This window comes from Rhyacophila brunnea, unplaced genomic scaffold (assembly GCF_057557595.1).
Source record: "Rhyacophila brunnea isolate RB1 unplaced genomic scaffold, BYU_Rbru_1.0 scaffold_1, whole genome shotgun sequence".
Classification (NCBI taxonomy): domain Eukaryota; kingdom Metazoa; phylum Arthropoda; class Insecta; order Trichoptera; family Rhyacophilidae; genus Rhyacophila; species Rhyacophila brunnea.
The window spans coordinates 1,801,580-1,827,814 of NW_028232751.1; the positions used below are offsets into that span (position 1 = coordinate 1,801,580).

At 32.4% G+C, this 26,235-nt stretch overlaps 1 protein-coding gene and 1 long non-coding RNA gene across 2 annotated transcripts; one reads left to right on the forward strand and one right to left on the reverse strand.

Moving 5' to 3' along the window:
• The first annotated feature begins 4,220 nt into the window (after positions 1-4,220).
• Positions 4,221-15,907, forward strand: LOC147079349 (uncharacterized). Its single transcript, XR_015069382.1, has 4 exons — positions 4,221-4,597; positions 8,520-8,654; positions 9,132-9,352; positions 12,578-15,907. It is a non-coding gene; the product is annotated as an uncharacterized LOC147079349 (long non-coding RNA).
• Positions 15,908-21,141: 5,234 nt separating this feature from the next.
• LOC147079350 (DENN domain-containing protein 1B-like) lies at positions 21,142-26,220 on the reverse strand. Its single transcript, XM_085945775.1, has 12 exons — positions 26,023-26,220; positions 25,770-25,928; positions 25,152-25,289; positions 24,833-25,001; positions 24,174-24,431; positions 23,783-23,884; positions 23,314-23,426; positions 22,963-23,071; positions 22,702-22,845; positions 22,409-22,479; positions 21,766-22,012; positions 21,142-21,427 (listed from the first exon to the last, which is right to left on the reverse strand). The coding sequence occupies exons 1-12, from the start codon at positions 26,037-26,039 to the stop codon at positions 21,287-21,289; spliced, it is 1,668 nt and encodes a 555-aa protein (XP_085801901.1). The 5' UTR covers positions 26,040-26,220; the 3' UTR covers positions 21,142-21,286.
• Positions 26,221-26,235: the final 15 nt, after the last annotated feature.

Consider the following 26,235-nt stretch of genomic DNA (forward strand, 5'->3'; position numbering starts at 1 on the left):
ATTTACTCAAAACTCAAAAAACCCCCAGGAGCCAGTTTAGCGACTCGGCGCCTCAATTATTTTGATAACTTATTTATTACGTATTTTGTTACATTGTTTACAGAATCAAAATAATAGTATTTTACTATAATCATAAATAATACGCGACGCAGTAATAAGTCGCACATGGAAAAGCATGCCTGATATTTTTATAATTGTTAAAAAACTAGAAATCTCGTTATTGACCATTTTTTCCACGTACTTGTGTGAAAGTATTTTTTCTATATTGCATCACGTACATTCAAAGACTAGACATGACATTTTTATCAGCTTGATATAAAAAGTCTCGAAAATAACATGAAACAAAAATAAGTGTGAACATACGTAATTTTGAAAACGTTTAAGAAAAATTGTAAGTATAATAACCAATAGAAAAAATAATATTGAAAAAAGTAAGACACCCCGCAGGATAGAACCTGCATCGCTCGGGTATCGCGCCCACCGCGCATAGGTAGTGGTCGGAAAAAAAATTCTATTGGTTAAATACATTTTTTCAGAAGCGTTTTCAAAATTATGTATCTTCAATACTTAGAATATTACATTCTTAAACCTTGTGAATTATTCGTTGAATAAAAAAAATGGGTACTGTTCGGTTAAAGCGGATACAGCGGAAAACGCATTTTGAAATTAGCCGATAAACTGGATTATTTGTTAGGTTAACCTAACCAAACCTAACCTAACCTAACCTAACCCAACCTAAACTAACCCAAACTAACAAATAATCCAGTTTATCGGCTATTTTCAAAATGCGTTTTCCGCTGTATCCACTTTAACCGAACAGTACCAAAAAATGTTTATTAAAGATTAAATGTTTTTATATTTCCTTATTTTCTTTCATTTTTGCGTATAATTTTTTATATATTCAACAAACGGTATAGTTACCAATTTACCTAATTGTTTTTTTTTTATATTCAGTAAATACGATTTAGAATATTTAGATTATTTATCATGTGTACATCTAAAAACGTGGCACGCGCCACGAATTTAAAAAAAATCGGCTTATTTTGGCGCGATCCTTTTTAAATATGTAGAAATTTGTTTTAAATGAACATGCATTTATTATGCAGTTATTCTGTACAATATTTGTTCTTTAATTGAAGGGGTACATTTTTAATTGAGAGGCCTACTGCATACTGTACCTACTGAGTTACCCACTTACCCACTTGTGCATATCCAACTATTACGTAGGTAGGTGGTAACTTTTTATATATTTTTAAAATTTTATAATTTGATAATTATTTTTGTACTGATAATTATTAGTATGCCCTTTATCCGTATGAGTTAGAATAGGTACCTAGCTAGATAATGTTATTATCTAGCATATTAATAGTATTATCTAGATAGCTAGATTAGTTAGTGGTATATAACTGTAACTTCTTTCTATTGTAACTTTGGGCTTGTTCAGATGGCGCGATTTGACTCGCGCGTAAAAACTCGTGCGCATTCCAGGTACAAGTGAATTGAGTCGTTTGCATGTCGATGGCTGGAACTAGGAATTACTAGTTTTGAGTAATGGCTGATCACAGTTTTGACTCCCCTAAAAGTGACAAAAACATGGACCCTTCGATGACATTTTGTAATTTTTTTGAGTTGTAATTTTGTGGAACAGAAGAGGAGCGATAAACCACTATAATGGCCAACATATCCCAAAACTTGAAATTTTTTACTTTTCTATGGAACTGAGCCATCGATGTTATCACCGTGTGTCACTTTTCGTGCGCGGTCGAGGTACAGGTGACTCATTGATTGATTTTTGAAACCGGTATTTTGGTATCGATAAATAATTGAATACCGGTTTTGAAATATGTACCGGTATTGAAATCCCTAATTGCATCATTATTATAACACGCGAGCAATAAAAAAATATAACCATAATTCTCTGATAGGTAAGAATGATTACCTACTTGTAAGTGTTTACAATGTACCTACCTACATCTACATCGAGGTTTGATTTAAAATAATATGCCATAGATGAAGACAATGATATTGATTATTATCGTCTTGGTATGGTTTATCTTTTTATTAAGAATTTATAGTAAAGTAAATTAATAATTTTGGTGCCTTTTTTCTCGAAGTTTGATATCGACCAAATTGAAGTAGGTACCTACTTACCTATGTCTACTAATATATAAATAAGTACCTATAATATTTTCCACTGTAATAGGTACCTACATTAAAGAGTGCATGAGTCCCAGTCGCAAATATCGAGCGCATTTTGATAGGTAGGTATAGCGTGTCCCGACTCGCGACAAATACGAATAAATAATAATAATCAGGCGAACGTTCCGTGGCTTACAAGAAAAAATGACGTTGCCGCAGCACGTTGCCTCTCTGTGTGGACAAATGAGCAACGTCAACAAGTAGCAACACCTTTCATTTTATTACCCTATTCCGAGACATAGTTGTTAAATTTTATGAGGTTGGCGACAAAAGTTTCTGGTGTAGTCCCACTTTTAGACTATAGGTAGCAACATTCACTCTACATAATCGGCCCAAAATTCGGCGCACGCACAATCTGCTGAAAATACAAACCTCCAGCATATTATGCCGGGTCCACACTGGCAACATGTCGCGCGACAACCTCGTTAAATTTTACGATAATTATCATACTTATCGTAAAATTTAACGAGGTTGTCGCGCGACATATTGCCAGTGTGGACCCGGCATTATAGAACACCCGTCGCAGTCAGTGATTCTCTCCCCTTGCGTCTCCCTGTACCTAGAATCAAGCCTTCACTCAATAATCATCCGTATGACTAACAAATCAAAATCACTTCCAGCAAACAGCTAAAAATATTCCCGTGCACCACCCGATAGCCGGCCGGCAATATGCACCGAACGTAGCTTCAATCAGTGTTGCCAACCGTACTATAATTATAGAATTTGTACTATAATTTTGGTCCGCATACTATGTACGATATAAAACAAGACGTATAGTACGCCCAAAATACTATAATTTTGAATATCGGAAAAATACACAAAAAGTAGTAAAATTTCGATATTTCCATCGTATAAATTTATGAAAAGTACTATAATTTCGTCAAATAAGAAAATTTGGAGACCCTGGATTTTTTTTTTTCGAAAAACGTAAAAAAGCCTCTGACTTTGGTTTTAAATAAAATATCTTGAATTATTCGGTAAGCGTTTTTGGTAGGAAAAAGTTTCTAAATAAAAACGTGTCTCGGAATTTTTCAAATTCTACTTTATTTTTTTTGGTGAGAAGCAAAAAACCTATACATTTCCAACATATGACAATACGTACTATATTTTTTCCCAAAATACTATAATTTCTTGGACCGCGTACTATAATTTTTCGACAAAAAGATGGCAACACTGGCTTCAATCAGTGTTGCCAACCGTACTATAATTATTGTATTTGTATAATATCGGAAAAAAACATGTAAAAAGTATCAAAATTTCGATATTTTCGTTCGATAGATTGGTGAAAAGTACTATAATTTCGTAATATAAGAAGATTTGGAGAACTTGGAAAAAAAAAACGTAAAAAATCCTTGACTTTGGTTTAAAATGAAATTTTTTGAATTCTTCGGTAAGCATTTTTGGTCAGAAAAGGTACCTACCTAAATAAAAAGGGGTCTCGGAGTTTCTCAAATTCTCCGTTATTTTTTTAGACACAAAAAACTTATACATTTTCAAGACATAACAATGCGTACTATATTTTTTCCCCAAATACTATAATTTTGGAGGCTCTCTCAGTGTTGCCAACCGTACTATAATTATAGTATTTGTACTATAATTTTGGTCCGCGTACTATGTACGATATAAAATAGGTATAGTACGCCCAAAATACTATAATTTTGAATATCGTACTATAATTTAATATAAAAGTACTCGCATTTGTCATTTCGCAATCGAGTCGTCATCGAAAATTTGGAAATCTGCGGCGACAAAAATGAGGTGACCATGAAAAATCGGCCCGCGGTGAAATATTTACACATTCTACGTTTTTTTTTTTCTGAGACACAAAAAACCTATTCATTTTCAACACTGATGACAACGCGTACAATATTTTATCCCCAAATACTATAATTTTGGAAGCTCTGTACTATAATTCCACTTTCAAAATATGGCAACACTGGGCTCTCTACTATAATTCCATTTTGAAAAGATGGCAACACTGACTGGCTGCAATATTATTATATTTTCATTCATCATTTCATTTGGTGTTTGGGGCTCACTTAGCGTAGTGGGGTTTTGATGAGTATTGTAATTTATAATAAATAGTATATTATTTTATTTGTTTACTTTACAGTAATCCGGTTTCAAAACAGTATTATATGCATACAAGATTTTGTTTTTCAAGTTAGTTTTCTCTACTATTCTTGAAATCGTATATAGGCGGATTTCTCATTCGTAGACAAGCCAAACTGCACTCCATACCTACGGATAGTTTTTTCAAATCGTTTTATAGTTATTTTAACATTGTTTCTACCATAATTTGCTCACAAAATTCTCACTACGTTAAGCGAGCCCCTTCGTGTTAAAGAAAGCATATTATCGTGATACCGAAATTGGGAAGTAGAATCATTAAAACAAGGTATGTACCTACTTACTTACATTTCATTATTTGGTATATTTACGTTATGTACTTATTTATAATATCATATACTTATGCACATTATGCAAGTAGCTGTGCGTACACAGAATCTGAGAAATCGATAATGCATCCTTTTGGAGCATGCGTCATGCTTCGTATTAATCTGTATTTGTATTGATGAACGTAATATGTATTGACATAGGTACCGCGTCGAAGTAGCTATACCTATCTGAAAATGTTCAGTGCATTCAAAATGACAAAACAAAAATTAACGCAGTTTGCTTTGTTATCCGGTTTACTACAGAAATTTAGTTTCGTTGTCTTCGAGAGATCAGTCATGGCATATACGCGATTTTATCGAAGAATTAGTAAATGTATCGGCTTTTCCGCGGTTCTCTCGCATATAATTCTCTTGAAGCTATATGACTTCATACATTTGGTATTTGAAAATTATATTGATTGGCGGTATGTGTTTAAATCTAATTTACAGTATGTTATCTTAAGCGTTGGGCTTTAACGCCGTAGGCCCCAGGTTCGAATCCTGGGTCTGGCAAGTACACATAATATCTATCGTCTCTTCAATTCTAAACTATCGTAAATCCCATTTTTTCGAAATACGTTTTTCGATTCTCTAGAAAATTTACAACATTTCTGTATAAACCTAAATGCATAAGATTATATTGAATTTAAGAAACAATTATTTTCATGCCACTTCTTAAGTATCCTAAGTGACATTATTTGCCAATGCATTGAATTTTTCATAAATTTGAAATTGTTTCAAAATTCCCCAAAATTTATTGTAATTTGAAACACAAAAAATGATTTTTTAATATTTCGATAGTACAGAACTATATCGAATTAAGTATAGGTTCATAATTTCTAAATTTCGCTCTCATGCACATTTTATGATTTGGCCTTTAGGATAGTTTAGAATTGAATAGACGATATATTGTTTTTCAATTTGTGTCTGCAGGGTTTGGACCTAATAGATTGAGCAAGTGGCTGACATCCATTTCTCGTAAAAAACAAAATCTGTTAATACAAACCTCTACTCTGGAGGCCCATATGATCCTATTAGGATCGGACATGGTCGGAAGAAAAAAATTCATTCATAACATTATATCATATGATATGTAATCATTTTCTTCTGATAACAAACACATCAAAGCAGCAAATATTTAAATACTTCTAATTACTGTCATAACGAAAGTCTTAGTACCCGGAAGGGCGGGGGGGGGGGCTTTGGTTATATTCTATAAATAAAATTAAACAAATCTTTATGCTTGACTTGTTGCTAAAGTTCATCATTCGGACATTGCATAAGTTTCCACAAAAACTCCATGCTTACGTGCTTGAATGCGTTGTTTTCCGGCCACACAATTTGCATATTGTAGCACAATATTTTTAATTATATGTTAACATTGAAATGTTAAATAATTTTTCTTGTCAAGATTCTTTATGGGCCGAATGTAATTTTTCTTCTTCGCAGTACAACTTATGATCTTCCTACAGTCACTTTTCAAAACTTTTTGCTTTATCATAGCAACACACCTAAATGATTTTAAACAAATAAGAAACGTCAAATCTAACTTTGAAGAGAATCGTTTGAAATACTACTTAAGTAAATTCGTCACTTTATATATGTACTATCCATAGTTCGTCAAATGTACTATGTATACTAGTGGAGAAGGGTAGAGGTAGGCTGTTAAGATTCGATATAAATAGTACACACTAAACTGTCAGTCATACTTATTTGTTTTCATTGAACTAAGGGTACAATTTGCAGATGATGCTGGTTAGTTTTTATTTATAATTTACTTTAAAATTCAATTACAGCCTGCCTAAACCAAACCATAATAGTTTAGGTAGGTATGCTATGGGCGATCCGACATAAATAGTGCAGACCTTTTCAGTCTTGCTTTTTTGTTTACGTTGAATTAAGCACGTATTAAGTCGGTAATGGGTACGGAATCCAATCCCGAGCCAAAATTTTGACCCCGGTATAAGTATTTTTTGTCGGTAGTTAAGGACCCACATACCCAACGTAGATCAAAATGGAGATTTTATGGTATTTTCAGTGGATATGCCTGGGCATTCCTTAAACGTTGTCGATAATCTATTTATATAATTTTGTAGCCTTACTACCCTTTATATTTATTTTAAACATTTTTTGACCGCATAAAGTATTTTTATTACATAAAATAGTATTTTTTTAAACCTCTCAATCTTATGTTTTAGAATATAGTCATATTTCAGTACATCCATGTGCAGTGGTGTTAAGATTTTTTAGATTATTAATGTTTAAACACATTAACAGAACAAATAGTAAAATTAATGTTAACATTATATAGTGAAATATGTATGATTACAAATATTATAATCTCTGTGATCCCAAATTTGACAAGAATTAGGCATTTTATTATTTAAAAAATGGGCACGATTAACACATTTGAAGAGAATTCTAAAGACACTGTTTATAAGCTATGTCTTTGACCATTCAAATGTGATTAAAAATTCTACGAATAATGATTGTTATATAATAATTATTGACCTAAGAATAAGGTAGTAGTTTTTTGAAATACGCCATTTCTATTGGCATTTCCCAGTGGTTAAGTTACAAGATATGGCCGTAGCCATAAAAAAAACGATTGTTTACCAATCCCGGGATTCATAGGTATTGAAAACAGTTCCGGATCCCGGAATTGGAATCCCTAGTTATGGGCCAGGCGGGAACCGCGCTAATTGTCATAGCCGATTTTGGCAGATTCAAGAATGAAAACATAACCTAATCTAAACTAACCCAACCTAACAAATAATCCAGTAAGTATATCGGCTATTTTCAAAATGTGTTTGCCGCTGGCGTTTACACCGCTAAAGACGCGTCAGGCGCGTGGTCATTAGATAGTGCTTTCAATGCTGACTAGTTAATTATCACATTTAATTACGTTAATTGCTTCACGTCAGGCGTGTCTTTAGCAGTGACCGAGTTGTGGTAATTAACTAGTCAGCAATGAATGAGTTAAGGCTTGCGTACCCAAACCATAATCAATAAAAAATATTCTTCTATCTATAAAATATCTAAAATGATGTAAGTATGGTTTAATGGCATGATTTTACATATTTTATAGACTATTTGACTATTATCTACTATGGCTTGGATTTGGCATGGTTTAATAGTTTAATTGAATTTTAAAAATTAACAAACACTATTTACACATTAGTCTTTGTTCAACGAAAACAAATACGTGTGACTGAAAAAGTTTAATGTGCACTATTTATGTCAGATCTTAACAGCCTACCTTCACCCTTCGCCACTTTGACACATACAGAGCTCAAAATGGACCAGAATGCACCGGAGCACAGCTCCTGTTTGTGAAATTCCTGAGATTATCGTTCCTACTCGTGGAAAAATGAAATATTGCATTTCGGTTCGTGAATTATTAAAAGTCATAATATTAATTTACTTTATACAGATATTTAAAAAAATGATATGATATGATATCAAAGTAAAAATATATATTTATGACGAGAGGAAAACTTTGATTTTCGTCTGTAACACCAACAACATTATGCTCTTATCTTGCATGCCACAAGTTGAAAGACAGTTACATACCACATTGAACCGTCTGAGCATGGCAGTTATATTTTTATATAATACAAGTACAATTATTACATAAGTACTTATGTAAATATTTTCGGAAAATTATCGAGCGGTCCGGTTCGTAAAATTTTCCATTTCGAGCACTGGACACATACCTAATTCAAAGAAAAATATTGTTTTATCATTTGAGAATAGCGGTAATGAAAAATATATACTAAATATACAACTTTATAATTCCATATTTATCCTGGAAGCGTTTAGTAATCATTGAATAAGATTCAAACTTTTCCAAACCATAATATGTTTTAATATTATTTTCAGCGTTGTTGGAGATGAATATAATTATTACTAACTGATAAACTGGACTTGGATTACATCCTATTTATAGAACTAAACATATTATTTAGTTATGTGTTCTAACTTGCTGTTAGTCGTAAAAAACTATTTGTCTATAATGTGAGTTATTATTTTTAATTGTTATTTCTACTGTTGTATAACTTTAAACACTATTGAACATTGGTAATAATTAATATATTAATTGAACAGACGTTTAAAGGATTGAGCTTCATTATAATTGTTTACTATTCCTTATCTCCTTCCCTTTTTGTCTATCTACTTTATTAAGTCCTATGATAAAGACTAAACTGGGAATAAATATTTGCTGTTTATATATTATCTTTTGATGATAAAGGAGGTTAAGGATTCAGTGCCTGCTACAATGGCCAAATTTGACCTTGCTGGTCTACCGATTTCATGTGCCGAACATCTCCCTGGCATGCTGCAGGTGGAGTCTGTACGGGGGTAATGGGATCAAGTTGCAACATCTCTAATAGCCTGACACGGCAATCGACATCAATAACTCAAAAATTATAGAAATAACAAAACCTTGATTGAATTTTTAGATGTAATAATATAAGTATTTGTTTTTTCTAGATTAGTGTTTATAATCCTATTATGGATCAATAATTATATCCTGACCGTTCCGGTGTTTTAATCGATTGGTACAATAGAAGACTTCCGAGTTGTAACCGATAAATTTTATATGTCTTATCAATGATGCAAGTGACTGATAGCTGCTGCGTTGGCACCACCATAGTGAATTCAGAAAGACTGTGACACAGATCAAACTAACAGATGAAATCGATTGTGTGTGGGTTTGTATATTTTCAATTATCTAAAGCACAGGTTCTGAAACTTATTTCGACCACCGCCCACTTTGAGATTTAAAAAAAATCCAGTGCCCCCTATATTTTTTAACTTATCTTTTTACATTACCATCTGCTGCCAATCTTAAAAACAGTTATTGCAAATATAATTTTTAAACATACATTATATGGACAGGATAGAACCCATATCCTATTTCATATAACGATCAAAGAATGTTTCAAAGATAGGGAATAAAACTCATAACTTAATCATACATTATTACATGCGTAAGCGACTCTAATTTAACTGTCTATACGGGACTCCAAGCATTCGAGTAGTAAATCGCATCTCAAGTGGTATCGTGTCGTCACCCCTCTCGATTTCCTTAATGCCCCCTAATTTTCTTTGAGCCTTCTACTGCCCCCCTGAAAGCCTCCAGCACCCACAAGGGGGCGCTATCGCCCACTTTGAGAAAGACTGATCTAAAGCAAACTAAAAATGACAATATAATTATTATATATTGCGGTGTTTTCATAATACAACATGGAATTCATATTGCATAATGCGTGACTTTTTTTTTGCGTAAAAACTTACAAAAGGGTTAACTGTTTATGATCAGTATAGTCTGGCAAATGATTATGAATGGAGAGAAAATTTCAATTATGATAAATTTATGGTATGTGCTTGTTGATTTTTCGAATATAAAGATTGTGCATTATTATGTAATAAATATAGTATTTTTTACCACGTTTTTCTTAGCTCGTATTCTTGTTTGTCCGGTGGTTGTTTATCCACTACAAATCTTGCAATCGATTTTTAACTAACTTCCTGACTAACACGATGCCAATGCATTCTTTTAATACTTTTAGCCATCTTTAAACAGAATTGAATTCATTTTCAGTTAATTCTGTTTTGTATGAAAAGTTATTTCGGAAGAAATCCGTAATCCAATCCACTATTATTGGTTGCTAAGTGGGTGGTCCTAGCAACTAAATTATTAATATATACGTGCGTTACTATGGAAATCAAAATGACATTTCAGTATTCTATATTTGTTTGTTTGTTGCAAAATAGCAAAAATATGATTTGTTGACAATTGCCTTATTTGTCCTAAATTATTAATACATAGAATTGTCAAGTTTATATGATTCAACAGAAAATTTAAAAACATGGTATATAAAAAGTTCTTTTTATCTTGTAATTATATATATTTACTCTGTTGTTTTTTGTTTAAGCATTTGTGTTTCTGTTACTTATTTGCATTGTTTTTTTTCATTTTCTTTATATAATATTTTTTTGTCAATTTCAGGATTTTCAAAATTTTTGCGACTTTTTGGGTTTATAGCTGTTTTATAGAAGTATCTGCCAACGCCCTAAACTTAAAACCAGAATTGACTTGAATTATTTATGTATTGAATTATCATTGCCCATTATGTTAAGTTGCCTCGTGCGCATTTAGTGATTGAATAGATAAAACATAGTTCAATAATTATTTATTTTATTAATCGTAATAGGGAAATTTAAATTGGTATCTAATAGGTCACGGCAATAATTATCAAATGTTTCGAAGTATGGCTTTAGAACCAAATATTGAATTTGTTGAATTGTTGCATTGTATAGGTATCTACTATTGGAAATACATAATTTGAAAACATCTCATGCATATACACACTAGAAAAAATCATTTTGTAGAAAAAAATATGACATCCGACGAGACTACTGGTTAAATTATACTTTTCCAATTAATCTACAGGCATCTTATTAAATTACGACGATTTAAACCAGTGGTTGTTGTAGTGAAATGCTTATCTAATTGGAAAAGCATACTGGCGCGAACCCAGCAGATACAGGTTCAAGTACCGTCAGGTGTCTTTTCTAGTATGTATATGCATGAGATTTTTTCAAATTATTTTATTTAATATAATATAGAATATTACATTCTCAAAACTCGTGTCTTATTCGTTGAATAAATAGAAATAGTTTATTAAAAAGAAGTATCTATTGCTGGAGTGTGGGGAGGTTATATCTGCATATATTTTTTATGTATATATATTTGAGTAAGGTGCATTGGGGTAATTCCGACAGGAATTTCTATGAGATGACTAGAGGTCTATATTTCGGTTAATTATTCAAAGTAGTTTTATATTTACGGCCATTATTGTTTTACCTCTGTTTACTTAATGAAAAGATTTATGATAAATATATATTAGATTCTTAAATGTATAGTATATATTTCACTACATAATGATTTGTGTAGTAATCAAGTGTATTAGTAAGTACACACGCACGTTCTTGCTCGATGGTTTTACGCTGATTCCAACATGTCTCAACTTGTGTACCAACTGGCTTGATGGTTTTTTGTTCGACATCGAACAAATTGCGCTATGCGAAAAAGATTGATGGTCGGTAATTCTTGCACGATGTTATTTGAGTGAGGGAGTGAGGACGCACCGGCAAGGCTAGTGTGGCCTCACAACGTCTTGTGTCGAGTTGCTCGACTGTGTGCATACGTGGGTACTAGGCTTAAGATAAGGACAAATTTATGTTTTGTCAAAGTTTGTCAATTTATGGCTACGACCGTATGTTGTAGCTTAGCCACTGCGAAATGCCAATAGAAATGACGTATTTCAAAAAAATACTACCTCATTCTTAAGTCAATAATTATTATAAAGCAAACATGATTCGTAGAATGTTTATCACATTTGAAGGTTCAAAGACATAGTTTATAATAATCAGTATCTTTAGAATTATTTTGAAATGTGGAAATGTGCCCATTTTTTGAATAATAAAATGCCTAATTCTTGTCAAATTTGGGATCACAGAGATTATCAATATAATTTTTTATCGTAAATATTTCACTATAATAATGTTGACATAAATTTTACTAATGGTTTTATAAATGCTTTTAAAAATTAATAAATATAAAAAATCTTAACACCACTTCACATGGACATACTGAAATATGACCATATTTTAAACCATTAGAGCGAGAGGTTTAAAAGAATACTATTTTATGTAATAAAAATACTTTATGCAGTCATCAAATGTTTAAAATAAATATAAAGGATAATAAGGCTTCAAAATTATATAAATAGATTATCTACAACGTTTAAGGAATATCCAGGGTCATGCTTTGAAAATGCAATAAAAGCTCCATTTTGACCCACACTGAGCATGTCTGCCCTTAATAATTACTTTTTTTTAAATATACTTGTCGTTTATTCTACTTTCAGAAGATCTATTTGGTCAATACAAAATTGATATAGGTTATGGTTTGTTGGCAGCAGCTACAATGTTTGGCCTAAGAACTCATTTTTCAATGGATTCAGCACTACAGAGATGGATGATCTTACTATTTGGAACTATCACGAAGTGAATATGCTTTTGTATTTAAAACATAAAGCGCGAAGAGAGGCTTGGTATTATTTCTGTTTTTTAAACTGAACATAGTTGAACTATTATATCGCCATATTATTATCATAGTATAAATGATTAATGCAATAAGTTTTTCAATATTCTGTGAAGGAAAATTAATTAATTCACGATAAATTGCTCAAGGGATAATAAGTTGAAATTTTATAATTTGATAAATTCAATCAGGTTTTAGTTTATTTTTTTCTATTATAGTTTTTGAATAGTGTCTGAGCTGTATAATATTTAATATGTATTAAGCTTTTCTCTAATTTAGGAATTATTTAGGAATCTTCATTCTCCTGACAGTTTTTGTATTTACATTTAAGAAAATTCAATGTTATCATAGTTATTTTAGGATTACTATTTAATTTTAAGACATGAAACTGAATATTATTTAAACCTACTTAACCATGCCAGGTTTCATTTATATTATTCTCTCGATTAATTTATATATTCTATGATTGTGGAGGAATTTTATTGGTTGAGTCGGAAAGGTGCCTGCATGTGTCATTATGTAGATCTGAAAAAATGCCATTCAATTTTCTCATAGATGGGGTCGAAATCTCCACAAGAGTACTTATACATATCGTCATTGCACCTTAAAAATCGGCTGTGTGTATTTTTCATAACTTTCCTACAACATCGAAATATTTTTTAAAGCAATTCCAGAATACCTTTTATCATATTCATTAGATTTTTTCTTTGGTATAGAAGGAATTATAAATTTTTTGGTGCAAAAACCCTATTTTGTGAAATTTATGCATATTTTGATTGCGCAACAACGATATAATAAATTTAATATTTATTTGCTATAGCAATCCCAAATTTTAAACTGTGTATTCACGTCGAACAGACTTGTGTTCAGAAATTCAGCAGAAAATATTTTTTCAAATCATATTTTTGTAAGATCAAAACATGATTGACCACAAAAAGCTTCAAGGCAAATTGTTTAGTTCTGCCTGAGACTGAAAGTAGGGTCACACTGAATGCGTTTATTATATTTTGAATTACTTCTAAATAAATCTAATACTAGTAGTTTTTCCTCACATTCTCACTATTTTAGATTAAGTTATTACTGGTCAGTTATGTAGGTTTGATGTTTCAGTATTTGTGTTATTATTGGTAAGTTAATAAAAACAGATGGGCCCTATGCCGATTGACGTTAGAAACTTCTGTCATATTGACTAGTTCGTGACAGAGGTCTAGATAATAGGTTGTAATGTGTTAGTGAATATAAAATTGATTATTTTTGTTAATTATGTTTTGAATTATAAAGTTATAGATAAATGCAGTAATTTTTGTCTTTGGTACATTTATAATTTACAAAATAAAGATAATTTTGAAAAATAATAACATTTCTATTAAGTAGTACATCTGCTATTTTCAATCAGTAAAATATTATTTACTTATTTTAATGTTGAATAATTGTAATAATAAAATCGTCAAATTTTCAAAATAATAAATTTCATATTTTATTTTCAATGTATGTTCAATACGTATTATTATTGTGTATTTTTATTCAGCTCTATGATGAATCGAGGCTGAGACCATTGGCTAGCAACTGATACTTGTTAAAAAAGTATTTTAAAATACCTCCACTGTAAAAAACATTTCATTGATCACCTCAATTTATCACAGAAATAAGCATCTTTGATTCAATTTCATCTTATTTAATAAAATTTAGATTATTGTTTTTTTTACTATGATTTTATTAAAGCTTAAGTTGTACATTTAAATAATCCAGAGATAAATCAAGATTAGGTTAAGTTATATTCAATATATTGCATATTCTATGTATATTCTCATGCTTAGTCTGTAATAGATTGTCTAATTTATAAAAAATATTGTGTTCCCTACCTGTTTATATGTATTGATATTTATAGCTCAGACATATTTTGAATTACTATAATAGAAATGTAGTCAAACATTATTATACACAGTTGGATAAATGCTTTCAAATAATATTCAATAGGGCGAATCTTTGATTTATTAAATTCCATATTATTCATTTGACCATGTTCTATGACATATGATATAACAATATTACAACGTTGAGGATGGAGTATTCCAAAGATAAATATAAGATTAATGTATCTGCTTTTTCTTCGTGTGTGATTATCTATTACCTTTACAGTATTATATTCTCCCTTTGCCTTTTTTAAAAATTATTGTCAATTATAATAAATGACATGAAAATGAATGATTTCGTATTGTATTTTTGATAATTTCGTCAATGTTGTGAAAAAATAAATGTATCAAATATCTAAATGTATCATGTGTGTAATACCCGAAAACTATCCATTTATTTTTTTTTGTTTCTTTTGTATTTTCATGAAATTTAAAAAGATTAAAATATTAATATTACTAATGGAGTTATAACAATATGAAAACACTAGGTAATTCTATTATTAAAAAAGTGAAACCCTGATTTTATGTTTTTAAAGGGACTATAAATAGTGGGAAATTAAAAATTAAAATATATAATATTTTTTTGCGCATATTTATGATTTGTTTGTAATTGATTTGTCTTGTACGTCATCAATGCTAGTAAAATAGTCTAAGCCCTCTATGTACCTCATAGCACTTCCTTTTGTTGGGCCCACTACCCCTAATTGGCTAAATTAAAAGTATAACTATAACGTATAACTTTGGCCGTGAACGCTGTACATAATATATAAATATATGGAGGTTATAATAATTTTTTTTAGAAATTGTACCTATAAGAAAGAAGTAAGACATTTTTAATGACTCACCAACATAATATTGTGAATACAACATACTGCCGTTTTTGTTTCCAGAGCCCTCAATATATTATTATAATTATTTTAAAATATTTGAGACGTATATTGTGAGAAATAAAAATATATAATGTATACCAGGTATTAAATGTCCTAAAATGAAATAGGAATACAGAGATTACACACAAATAACGGGACAACGTGAATTCCAGCTAGGCATGTAAAATCAGGATTTCACTGTATCAATATTCTAATAGTTTTTTTGTTTTTGTCTTAAATATTAATATTTTTTTTTCTATGTTTCTGTCCATTGTTGAGAACAAAATAAATTGTGTGTTGTCCATATTATATTCATTACACAGGTTATTTTGAAATAATAACAGTTTTTTCATTGTAATAATACTTACATTGCATTTTTAATTATTTTATTAATTATTGGCATGTTATTTTATTGTTGGTGATTTTTCAAATTTTATTTTTATTAGCTTCCCATCAGTGTTGTGAACAATATAATATTGATAATGTATGTTTAATTATCTTAATTGATATTATGTAACATGTGTGTAATACCCAAATTCTGTCCCATATGTAATTATTTTTTCAGTACCAATATTTGAATTACAACTGAGTTTTAATCTTTGTTTACAACTCGTCATTAAGAAGTCGTCATATGAAAAAAAGACAGCTCTGTGGTTTACCATTGTACACTAAATTGTCCACACTAAACACAGCCAGTTTCATTTATTTAAGTACACAAATTCTGATTTAACTGTGCTCGACAAAGATTGATCTTTGTGAATAGAGAGAGAAAAACAAACTGACGATCATGATGATGCCGACAAAAGTCATAATGTCACATTTAGGGTTTTTGAAAGTGTACTTCTCTTTGATGTAGGTATACCGATGTTAGCTTTATGGGATTAATCGGTTAAAATTCGCAGAACTAAAAATTTTAGGGATGTTAAGAGCTTTATTATATTTAATAGTTCTTCTTAAGGAGTTTTTTTGTTACCAATATTTTGACGGTTCCCAAAAAAGTCAGCACCTTATTACTATTTTACACTTAAATATACATGAACCTAACATTATTCAGGTATTGAAATTGTTTTTTTTATTCTTTTTATTTTATAAAAAAATATTTCATATAACTTAATTATTTACCTGCCAGAAATGAATTTCTTCGATTACCTAATACTTGATATTATATGATTATAAAATATTATTTCAATTGGGATCTGTCAATTATTTTATACCTACAATGATAATGTAAAACTATGCTTTATTGTTAACTTAGTCCTATGTAAATTTTATTTTCTCCCTACAAAATAAAATAAAAAATCTTACTTATCTATATTTGGCTTTTAATATCAAAATTATTATATTAAATCCATAATGTCTCAAGCTGCGTTTGTGGTTCTTCTGATTTCTTTAGTTTGATTATTATCATTAACGGTGTTACAGACAAGAGTAGGGCCTGAAGCTGCCTTTAATACTGACAATTTGAGTCATAGTTTCCTAGCACATCGTCATCAGTCGGAATATGTCAATGTTGGACATTTCAATGATGATGATGCATCATTTATTCTTTCTACGTACCTTGCTTGTCACGGTTTTAATTTTTATGAGCTTCACAACACCCACGGTGGCCACTCGGCTTAGGCGTTGGACTATAACGCCGTGGGTCCCAGGTTTGTATCCTGGGTCTGGTAAGTACACATATTGTTTTTCAATTTGTGTGTGAGTCAGGGTATGGACCTACTAGGTTGAGCAAGTGGCTGACATTCATTTCTCATAAAAAACAAAAATCTGTTAATACAAACCTCTACTCTGTGGAGGCCCATATGATCCTATTAGGATCGGACATAGTCGAAAGAAGCTTCACAATATACAGTTAATCAAATACATTATACAATTTTAGATTAAACTGGTAATATCCATATTACATTTTCACAGATTGTCCATGTATGGAGGCTTTCTACAGCTGTATCTTTGTTTTCTTAGACAGACTTAGACTTATTTGTTTTAGGAGACCACGGTAGCACCTATTAATGAAAATTACACCGTGTTTGATTTCAACGCACACTATTTCTGACATACTAATGATATTTGCTTAGTATACAGATTCGTTCACCTCTTCACGACAGCAATCATCACATGTCAGGGTTGTTAATGTGGTTTTACAGGAACACTCGAGGGTTTGGTTTTTTCAACATTAACTCAGTACGCATTTGGCATGGTTACACGTAAAACATTTCACCGTAGCACAGTTCGCTGTGAGCTTTCTTATCGGAAAGAGATGACCGTATACCATATGGTCTCCAATTTTGTTAGATTCAATAGTAAGATTAATTCAATTTTCATAGCTGATTTTAGCAAAATTCAAGAATGAAAACCTAAGCTAACTAACTTAACGCTGTCCAAGGGACTGGGTGAACGGTGAAATCATCACACTTTATAAAAAAGGTGACCCTCTGAGCTGCGACAATTACCGAGGCATTACGCTACTCAGTGTTCCGGGAAAGATTTTGGCAAACATCCTCTGGATGAGAATAAAGGACCCGATATTCCACGTCCTCAGGAAAAACCAGGCCGAGTTTCTACCTGATCGAGCGCGTGCAGACCAAATCCACAACCTTCGATGTTTCTCCAGCAGAGCCATGAGCTGAACAGTCCGATGGCTTGCTGCTTTGTGGATTATGTGAAGGCTTTCGACAGTCCGCACCGCCCCTCCCTCTGGATGATACTGGGAGCAAACGGGATCCCTCCCAAGATCATTGCCATAATCAAAAGTCTGCACGAGAATAGCGAATGCTGTGTCAGAATTGGAGACACTGTCACGGAATGGTTCGGGGTCACGACCGGAGTCGGACAGGGTTGTGTCCTTGCACCGTTTCTCTTTGACCACCCGACCGAGGCATACCTGTTACCCCCACAGTGAAGCTGTGCGACCTGGAATACGCTGTCTTATTCGACAACTCAACCGAGGGCATTCAAGAGACAATCGACAGGTTGCATAACAACTCCTCTCGCGTTGGTTTGAAAATCAACGCGAAGAAAACCAACGTCTTGTGTAATAGCACCTGTCCTGATGTTGCTAATGCAACAGAGGTAAATAACTATGACCTGAATAGGAAAGACAAATATGCCTTGATCATATAAAATAATGTGGTATAAAACTGTAATTATTGATCCTCAAGAAATCGAAAGAATGCTAAGCCGTTCGATGTACAACCACTCACATATTCTGATATGTTAGACTTATCTGGATTATCCAAAAATATTATTAAAAATCGGAATAAAGATGAGAACGGTCAAACAGTCAAATGGCTGAAAATTAATGTCAATTACTATGATGCGGGAGTGAATAAGTATGCACAGTTAGTTACTTTTTAGTACAATTACTAACAAGCAAAAGTTGGCAGGTAGAATTAGTATCAAGTAAGAGTTGGTAAGTACAACCAAATTTTTATTTCTTGTTGAAATGTATGGTAAAAAGGTGATATAGGTATATACTTTTTATAAATAAATACATTTAAGGAATAAAACGAAGATTTTTTTTTAATATTTCACTCGTCGTGTTCTTTTATTGATTGATTTGGGATGAACTTCAAACTTTCAAATCGCAATATCTCACAAACGGCGAAATGTTAGTTACCGATTTCTGCCAGCAACCCGATGATGTGGCCGAAGAAGAAAGATGCGTGTGTTTGTGTAATTGTTTGACTCTCAGCTTAGCTGTTGCTAATGCAAAAGAGGTAAATAACTATGACCTGAATAGTGAAAGACAAATATGCCTTGATCATATAAAATAATGTGGTATAAAATAGTCGATAATAAAAGTCTACACGAAAATTTCTTCTGCCGAGCTCTATGGGTTAATAAATTGTAAAAGTATGTTTATGTGTGTTTGTAGACAATACATAATATGGATACTCATAAATAAAACAATATATTTGATCATAATGATTTTTAATACTTTTGGTAAGTTTCAACAAAAAATTATCATAAATCGACAATTAACAAAATGTTTCAAATAAACACTCGGTAAACCCATATCCGTAGAGGTATTCATATAATGCAGCACAAGTGCAAATTTCATTGTCTTTAATTGACTCAACGACCGTCTTAAATATAAGACAAAATAATTGCTTCAATGTGAAGCCATTTCTTTATTATTTATCGCAACTCAGACTAGCGACACAAACTAGATATGTTTTATAATTATTAGGAGTGAGATAGCAGCCCGTAGGTCTTACTAATCGGTTATATGTACATAGTAATGATTAAATACTAATACGCATCAATATTTCTAGTGATTTGATTTTACGAAGCTCAAAAACAGTCGCATTGACACGTCAAGAAATAGCAGAATACTGCTATTTCTCTAAATCTATCAGTTCAATTTATTTTGTTCATAATTATATTTTTTTACTAAGTTACTAAATCACAGTCATCAAACGTGAGTATTATTATTATTTAATATTAAATAACACAACAAGAGAAAAGAACGTTAAATGTTACTCTTCTAAATGAACATTACTTTGGTATAGATTAAATAAGAATAACTGAATATAAATAAATTTAATAATATATCTTGGAAATGGAAGTACGTTTATTTACTGGCTACCTAATACAATGTACTTATATTAATTTTTTCATTGATACATTATCAGTCCTTCGTTCTCTATCGAGATCTATAATAATTACATTATGGCACTTCATTGGAAAAAGAGTTGTATAGTATAGTATGCAAAATGCATTAATTAATAGAACAAGATCAACATTCTTAAACTCACCACGTAGGTATGTATATTGATTGAATTCCTATTTTTTACTTCAAAACACATTAGTACACCGTTCAGAAACAAAAAATCTCCGAGCAGAAATACCTATAGCTATAGCATAGTGACTATAGTTTCTACAAATATTGATAATTTCAACACCATGTTTGGAAATCCAATAATAACAATAACAAATTCATTATAATATTGAGCAAAGATTCTTGTATACAATACAACATAATATAATAAATTATAAATTAGAATGGAATTCATCAGAAATCAATAGAATATCGGGAGATCGTGTAAGCCGTGTTGCGGCCTAATATTAAGTAGTATTTATAAAAATCGTGGGGGTAATATTATTTAAATTTTCTACAATTTCAGAATTCAGTTAGAAATGCCCGAAAGTTGCCTGAAATCCTTAAATATTTCATATTTTACCAAGTTCCTAAATCACAGCCGTACAGTCTTATTTGTGCTTTTAATTTCTTTTCACCCCTATATCATATAAACTTTGGTTATAATAATTATTAAATAACTGTAAATAAATAATCTCGAAAAATGTAAATATAATATGAATTTGAATCTTTTTATGTAAGTACTTAAACAATACTTTGTTAGCTGGTATAGCTTGAATAAGACAAAAAGCTGCACTGTCGACCGAAATCGAAGCAGACATATTTGCTAATTTGTGAATTTACATATCAGTCATTTTCTTACGAGACCTACAACTACATAATAAATAGAACAAATTCCCATTTTCTTAATATTCTGAAACAAATTAGAAATACCGTTCAAAGACAAAAAATCTTCCGGCAGAAAACATAGTGACTGCAGTTTCAGTAAGGAACAAACGCTCCGGGAATATTAAATATAACAACACATTGCCAACTTAACACTGGAATAATAAAAACAAACATCTTAAAATCAGTAATAGGAAATTAATCATAAATCACTGGAATTGTTAAAGATCATGTGAGCCGATTTCATTCTGAAGTGTGCGATGGGTCTAATCGAAGTGGTGGTCGTCGCGGGATATTTTCAATTTGTCAAATTCTATTCCGTACTTTCTCAAAAGGTCTGTATCTCGCTGCCTCGCAGGTGTGGACTGATCATCATCTCGGGTGAGATTCGAGGCCTCTCTGCTGGGCTGCAAACCGAAGAGTATGAAGTGTTAAGACATTTCTATAGATCTGGCAAAAATAATATTCTAGATGAAGTGTTGCAGTGCAAAATTTTGAAGCGGAATATCTTTTAATTGACATTAGGGCAATTGCAAATTTCAGAAAACATGCTTTTCTATATTCAAATTAAAACATAAATCGGTGGGTGGACTTTTCAGTATGCGAAGTCACCTGCATCAGTAGACCAGAGGTCCAATTTTTGCTTCAATTTCATACATTTAGGCTCCATCTCTATAGAAGAATGTTTGTTTTCAACATTTTCGATTATGACTAAAATTAATAGATAATATATTATAATATTTACCATTGGCACGCGTTGGGGAGAAAGCCGCAGAGGCGAAGACCCACATGACAATCCAAGACTTGAGTTAGGAGAATTCTGTGTGAAAATTGTGGCAAAATCCAGTGAGTGTGTCAAGGAGTCCGAAGATGCTCCCTGAACATCCAGCGATTGGGTGACATCTGGATTGGATGACGTTCCGGGAAAGTCAAGCATCTGGAAGGTATTCAAGGCATCGAAATCGACATTCTCAGAGAGGCGAGAAGATGGTCTGCAAAGAAAGATATAAATTTATCTCTGTGAATTGATGTTAATCTGTTGTATTTTTATAAATTAGCCCGCAACATCCGTAATTATTGCTATCACCCATTTTTCACTAGTTTCCCGCTTGTCAGACGTTAAAGTGAAGAGGTCAGTAGGTGTAATTAGATGTATATATGACTCGAAATAGTTTTATTGGAAAACATTCCTGTTCTCTCAGTGGGGTGGGGTTATCTCAAGGATATTGCCCGTGTCTGCTGTAAAGTGTATTGATCACAATCAACTACCTGGATGTCGACCTCTTCATGATCAGTGTGGATCTTGGCATTTTGCGATATTGATTTAACATCGATTTTACATTGATATTATGATTGCATATTTGATTGTAAAGTGTGATATCAATTACCTGGTTGTATTCTTCTTCATTCTTAATTTGGATTGGATGGCTTGCATGACCTCACGACCGCCTTGGCGAACCTATAAAAAGAAATTCATTTAAACATTAAATAACAAACAATCGCAGTAGAATTATTAGTTTCAGCGTGCACCGGACTCGCAGACTGAATCTATCAGATTAGAATCACATTAGCCACGCATAGTTAATCATCGAATATTGAAAGTCTCTGTGGAAAGTGATGCATTAATGTACTGAACACGTGCGGATTAACTTATAAAAAGCATTGGCATTTGCAAACTTACCGATTCTACCGCTGTGTCTACGGCCGCTGATAGTCGTTTGCCACCGGACAAGTTCTGTGCGGACTCCCAAATGGCGTATTCATATTCGAATTCATCGGAGTGAGTGTTGCCATCGACGATACGGGCCAGACGCTCATCGATAAACTGAAAATCAAAATACAGAATGTGTGAACACAAGTGGAACGGCCCTAATTTTTAGTATACAAAAAACAATGGACCAATTCCAGACAGAAGTAAAATATATATTTATTATAATAATACCTGTTGGAATTTTTGCGTCATTAACAGTTGTTTTCTGAAATTGCGGGTAGAATTCTTGGAACCGCGGACGAAAAGATCTCCGTCGAAGATTAAATTTCCTTCATTATACCTGAAAAACAATGGAAAAGGTATACAACTTCAGACTGAATAAGAAACGGAAGATGTGTTATGCAATATTTGGAGGCATCGCAAGAGTATCTTTGACGACAATTGGCCGTTCGCTCAAACTCTCGGGAAAATATCATAATAGCACACTGAATCGACAGATTTATGCATAAAATTTCCTATTCAGATAGAGATTTAACTATGTAAAGAACTGATAATGACATTTAAAAAAAAAATCATATTCACTTGATGGAAGCTTTGTATCCTCCGATGATTTGCACAATAGTCTTCAGAAAAGCTCTCGAGACTGTATCTTCTCCAGGCTCCGGAAGCTTGATGCTGCGGTGCAATGAAAATTGCTAGAAACCAAACCATAATATATTTAAACATAAAAATAGGAAATCATATAATGCTATCATGAAGTACAAGACGAGCTCCTGAAGCAATCTGATGAAATTGGTCTCAAGATTCAAGAATGGGCAGCATGTGAATAAAATTCATCCATATAGGCAAGTAGGGCTCTACGAGAAAGTGTTGATACTACAATAAATCGATTGCCACGAAATTTAATTCCAAAGATGATGAAAAGTAGAATAACTATTGGTATTTCATCAGGTCGGAGAGGGCGAGTTTCCTCCTGATGCAACAGATTAAATGAGAATACCACACGTTTTCCATCGGATTGCGTTTGTACGCCACATTGAGGAGAACTCACCATATCAACTGGCAGCAAAGACAGATCATCGAACGGTGTTATAAAGATACTCCTATCAGCATCCAGCAAGACAACTTCGCCAATTTCAAGCGGCGACAACCACTGGAAAGTATACAGTAAAAATGGTATAGAAAACATTTTATAAAGTAATTTTATCTATTACGAATATTAACCGCAAAAAAATAAATGCCTTTCTGAATGAATTCTAACGAGATAAAGACAGTAAAAGATATTATAAAATGTTTTCCGAACATACTACCGATTAATAAATTAATTATTTAGCTACGTACAGAGTGAGGTTACACGTTATTCAAATAAGATAAACCTAATGTAATTAATTAATAAACGCTTTGGACAGATGTATACACGAGTAATTAAATTACATACGTACCGAGTACATGGCTTCCGAAACGCCAATGAGGAACGGCATGGGGGCCGAAAGATAATCGACCAAAGACTCGGGCAGGATAGGAATAAAAATGTGCTGCCAAACAAGGGGATATAGAAGATCATTCGCTGCCTGAACGCAAGCCGAGAGGCGAGTTGGATTCTTCGACTTCACAATGATACGTCGCTCGTGGAGAAGAGCTCCCAGCATCCCGACCATGGCTCGCGAATCCACCGCATCGAAGTAGTCTGTCAGGTTTCGCTGTTAAGAATTAAAGGAATTTCCGAAGGTACAGTGAATGTTAATAACATCCAAGGGAATCGTATAATAACATAAATACAACTCGCATCGTTAATCGTAATGCAATAAAATAATCAAACGGTCATGATAAACATGAACAAGCGCTCATATTCAATTATTTCTCATATATTTTTTGCGAAAATTTATGATATTTGATATAATCAACAATCATAAACCATACAGGAGCCAATACAGTAATAATTTAATTCACGAGTCCATGTCAATATAATCGCTAACGCTATATTTAGAGACAAGAACATTAATGATGAAATATCGCAGATGCAATTTCGCCAAGATAAATATTAATTAACCAGTAATCACAGTCAGTGACATCATAATATGGTAATAATTAACGTTCTCACATTTCCCGGAATGCGAGGGAGTTCATGTGGTATATAATTATCAACGGCTGTGGCCCGGATGTCCCTCAGGTAGTGATTGAGCTGAAATGTTTCTCCTTCGTATTCCCTGCTAGGTGTAGCCAAATCGGCGGGGTCCGAGCCATTCCTCGAAGCAATCACATCCAAATACCTGAAAAGAATAATACAAATAATGCAAATATTTCAATAGGTAAATCATTAATAAATTCAACAGTAACAAAACATTCATATATCAAAGTAGGACACAGAAGTTGAGATTTATAACGGCTTCTGAAATAATCATGGTGTGAAGTGAACTTACTTGTAAAACTCATCATGATTTTCGATATACGAGAGGAATACTGTGGCATTGTCGACGTGCGGATCGTGCCTGCAATATCCATATGTAAATTTGGCATCCGCGTCCGTTAGAACGAAGGAGAAATGCTGTATGAGATTCCTGAAAATTTGTAATTAAAATATTGATACACACAAATCATAAACCTTCATATTATGTGGCCTATGCAGAAGCAAGGAAAACCCAATGCAATACAAAACACATGAACAGGTACATACATGAAACTCATCCCAAAGTATTTAAAAAAAACAAACCAAAAAGTGAGGTTATGTTCAATGACGGAATTCAAAAACAACATTATGCATGAAAGAAACACAGCAATCATACATATTATAGTGATAAAGTACAGTATTTTTTCAATCGTTATGCATGTTTACCTTTAATAAAATACAATATGTACCGACATGACTCTGATCAACGCTAAATTGGCCATTTAAATCTTCGAGATTGACATCCCGGTATGTATTTGAAATTAATAGAATAACGATATAATAATATTATACTTTCAAACATTCGATTGCAGAAAACACCGATTCAAGATCGTATCGAATAAGATAATCCACGATAAAAGTATTTATTTACCTTTCAAATTCGAAAGGGAAGACAAACTTAACCGCACTTTTCACGAGATCATCATTTTCGCTGGAGGTTGGAAATTTATACACAATTGTGGGCTCCGAAGTCTGAGATGACGGCGGAGCAATCTCGCAATAATATTCGAAGTACCTGTGGACGACTTCTCTGAAAATTAAAGGAAATAAATGATTATGAAGTATGCGGTCTAGCGGCAGATATTATCGTTCACGTTACGCACTTTTATTGGATAAATAATCACCTTTTACGCGAACCCATACTGAAGATATGTGGCTCACAATACAATGTTCACAATTTTCTCAGCAATTATCACCAAACCAATGTAAAATAATGTAATAAAACGGTCGACTACAATGTTATTTCACAATAACGTCAAATTTCCTAACCTATTCCTAATATCAAGTGTCAAGCGTCACCCCACCACCGACGAATTTACAATGGCCGCCACACGGAT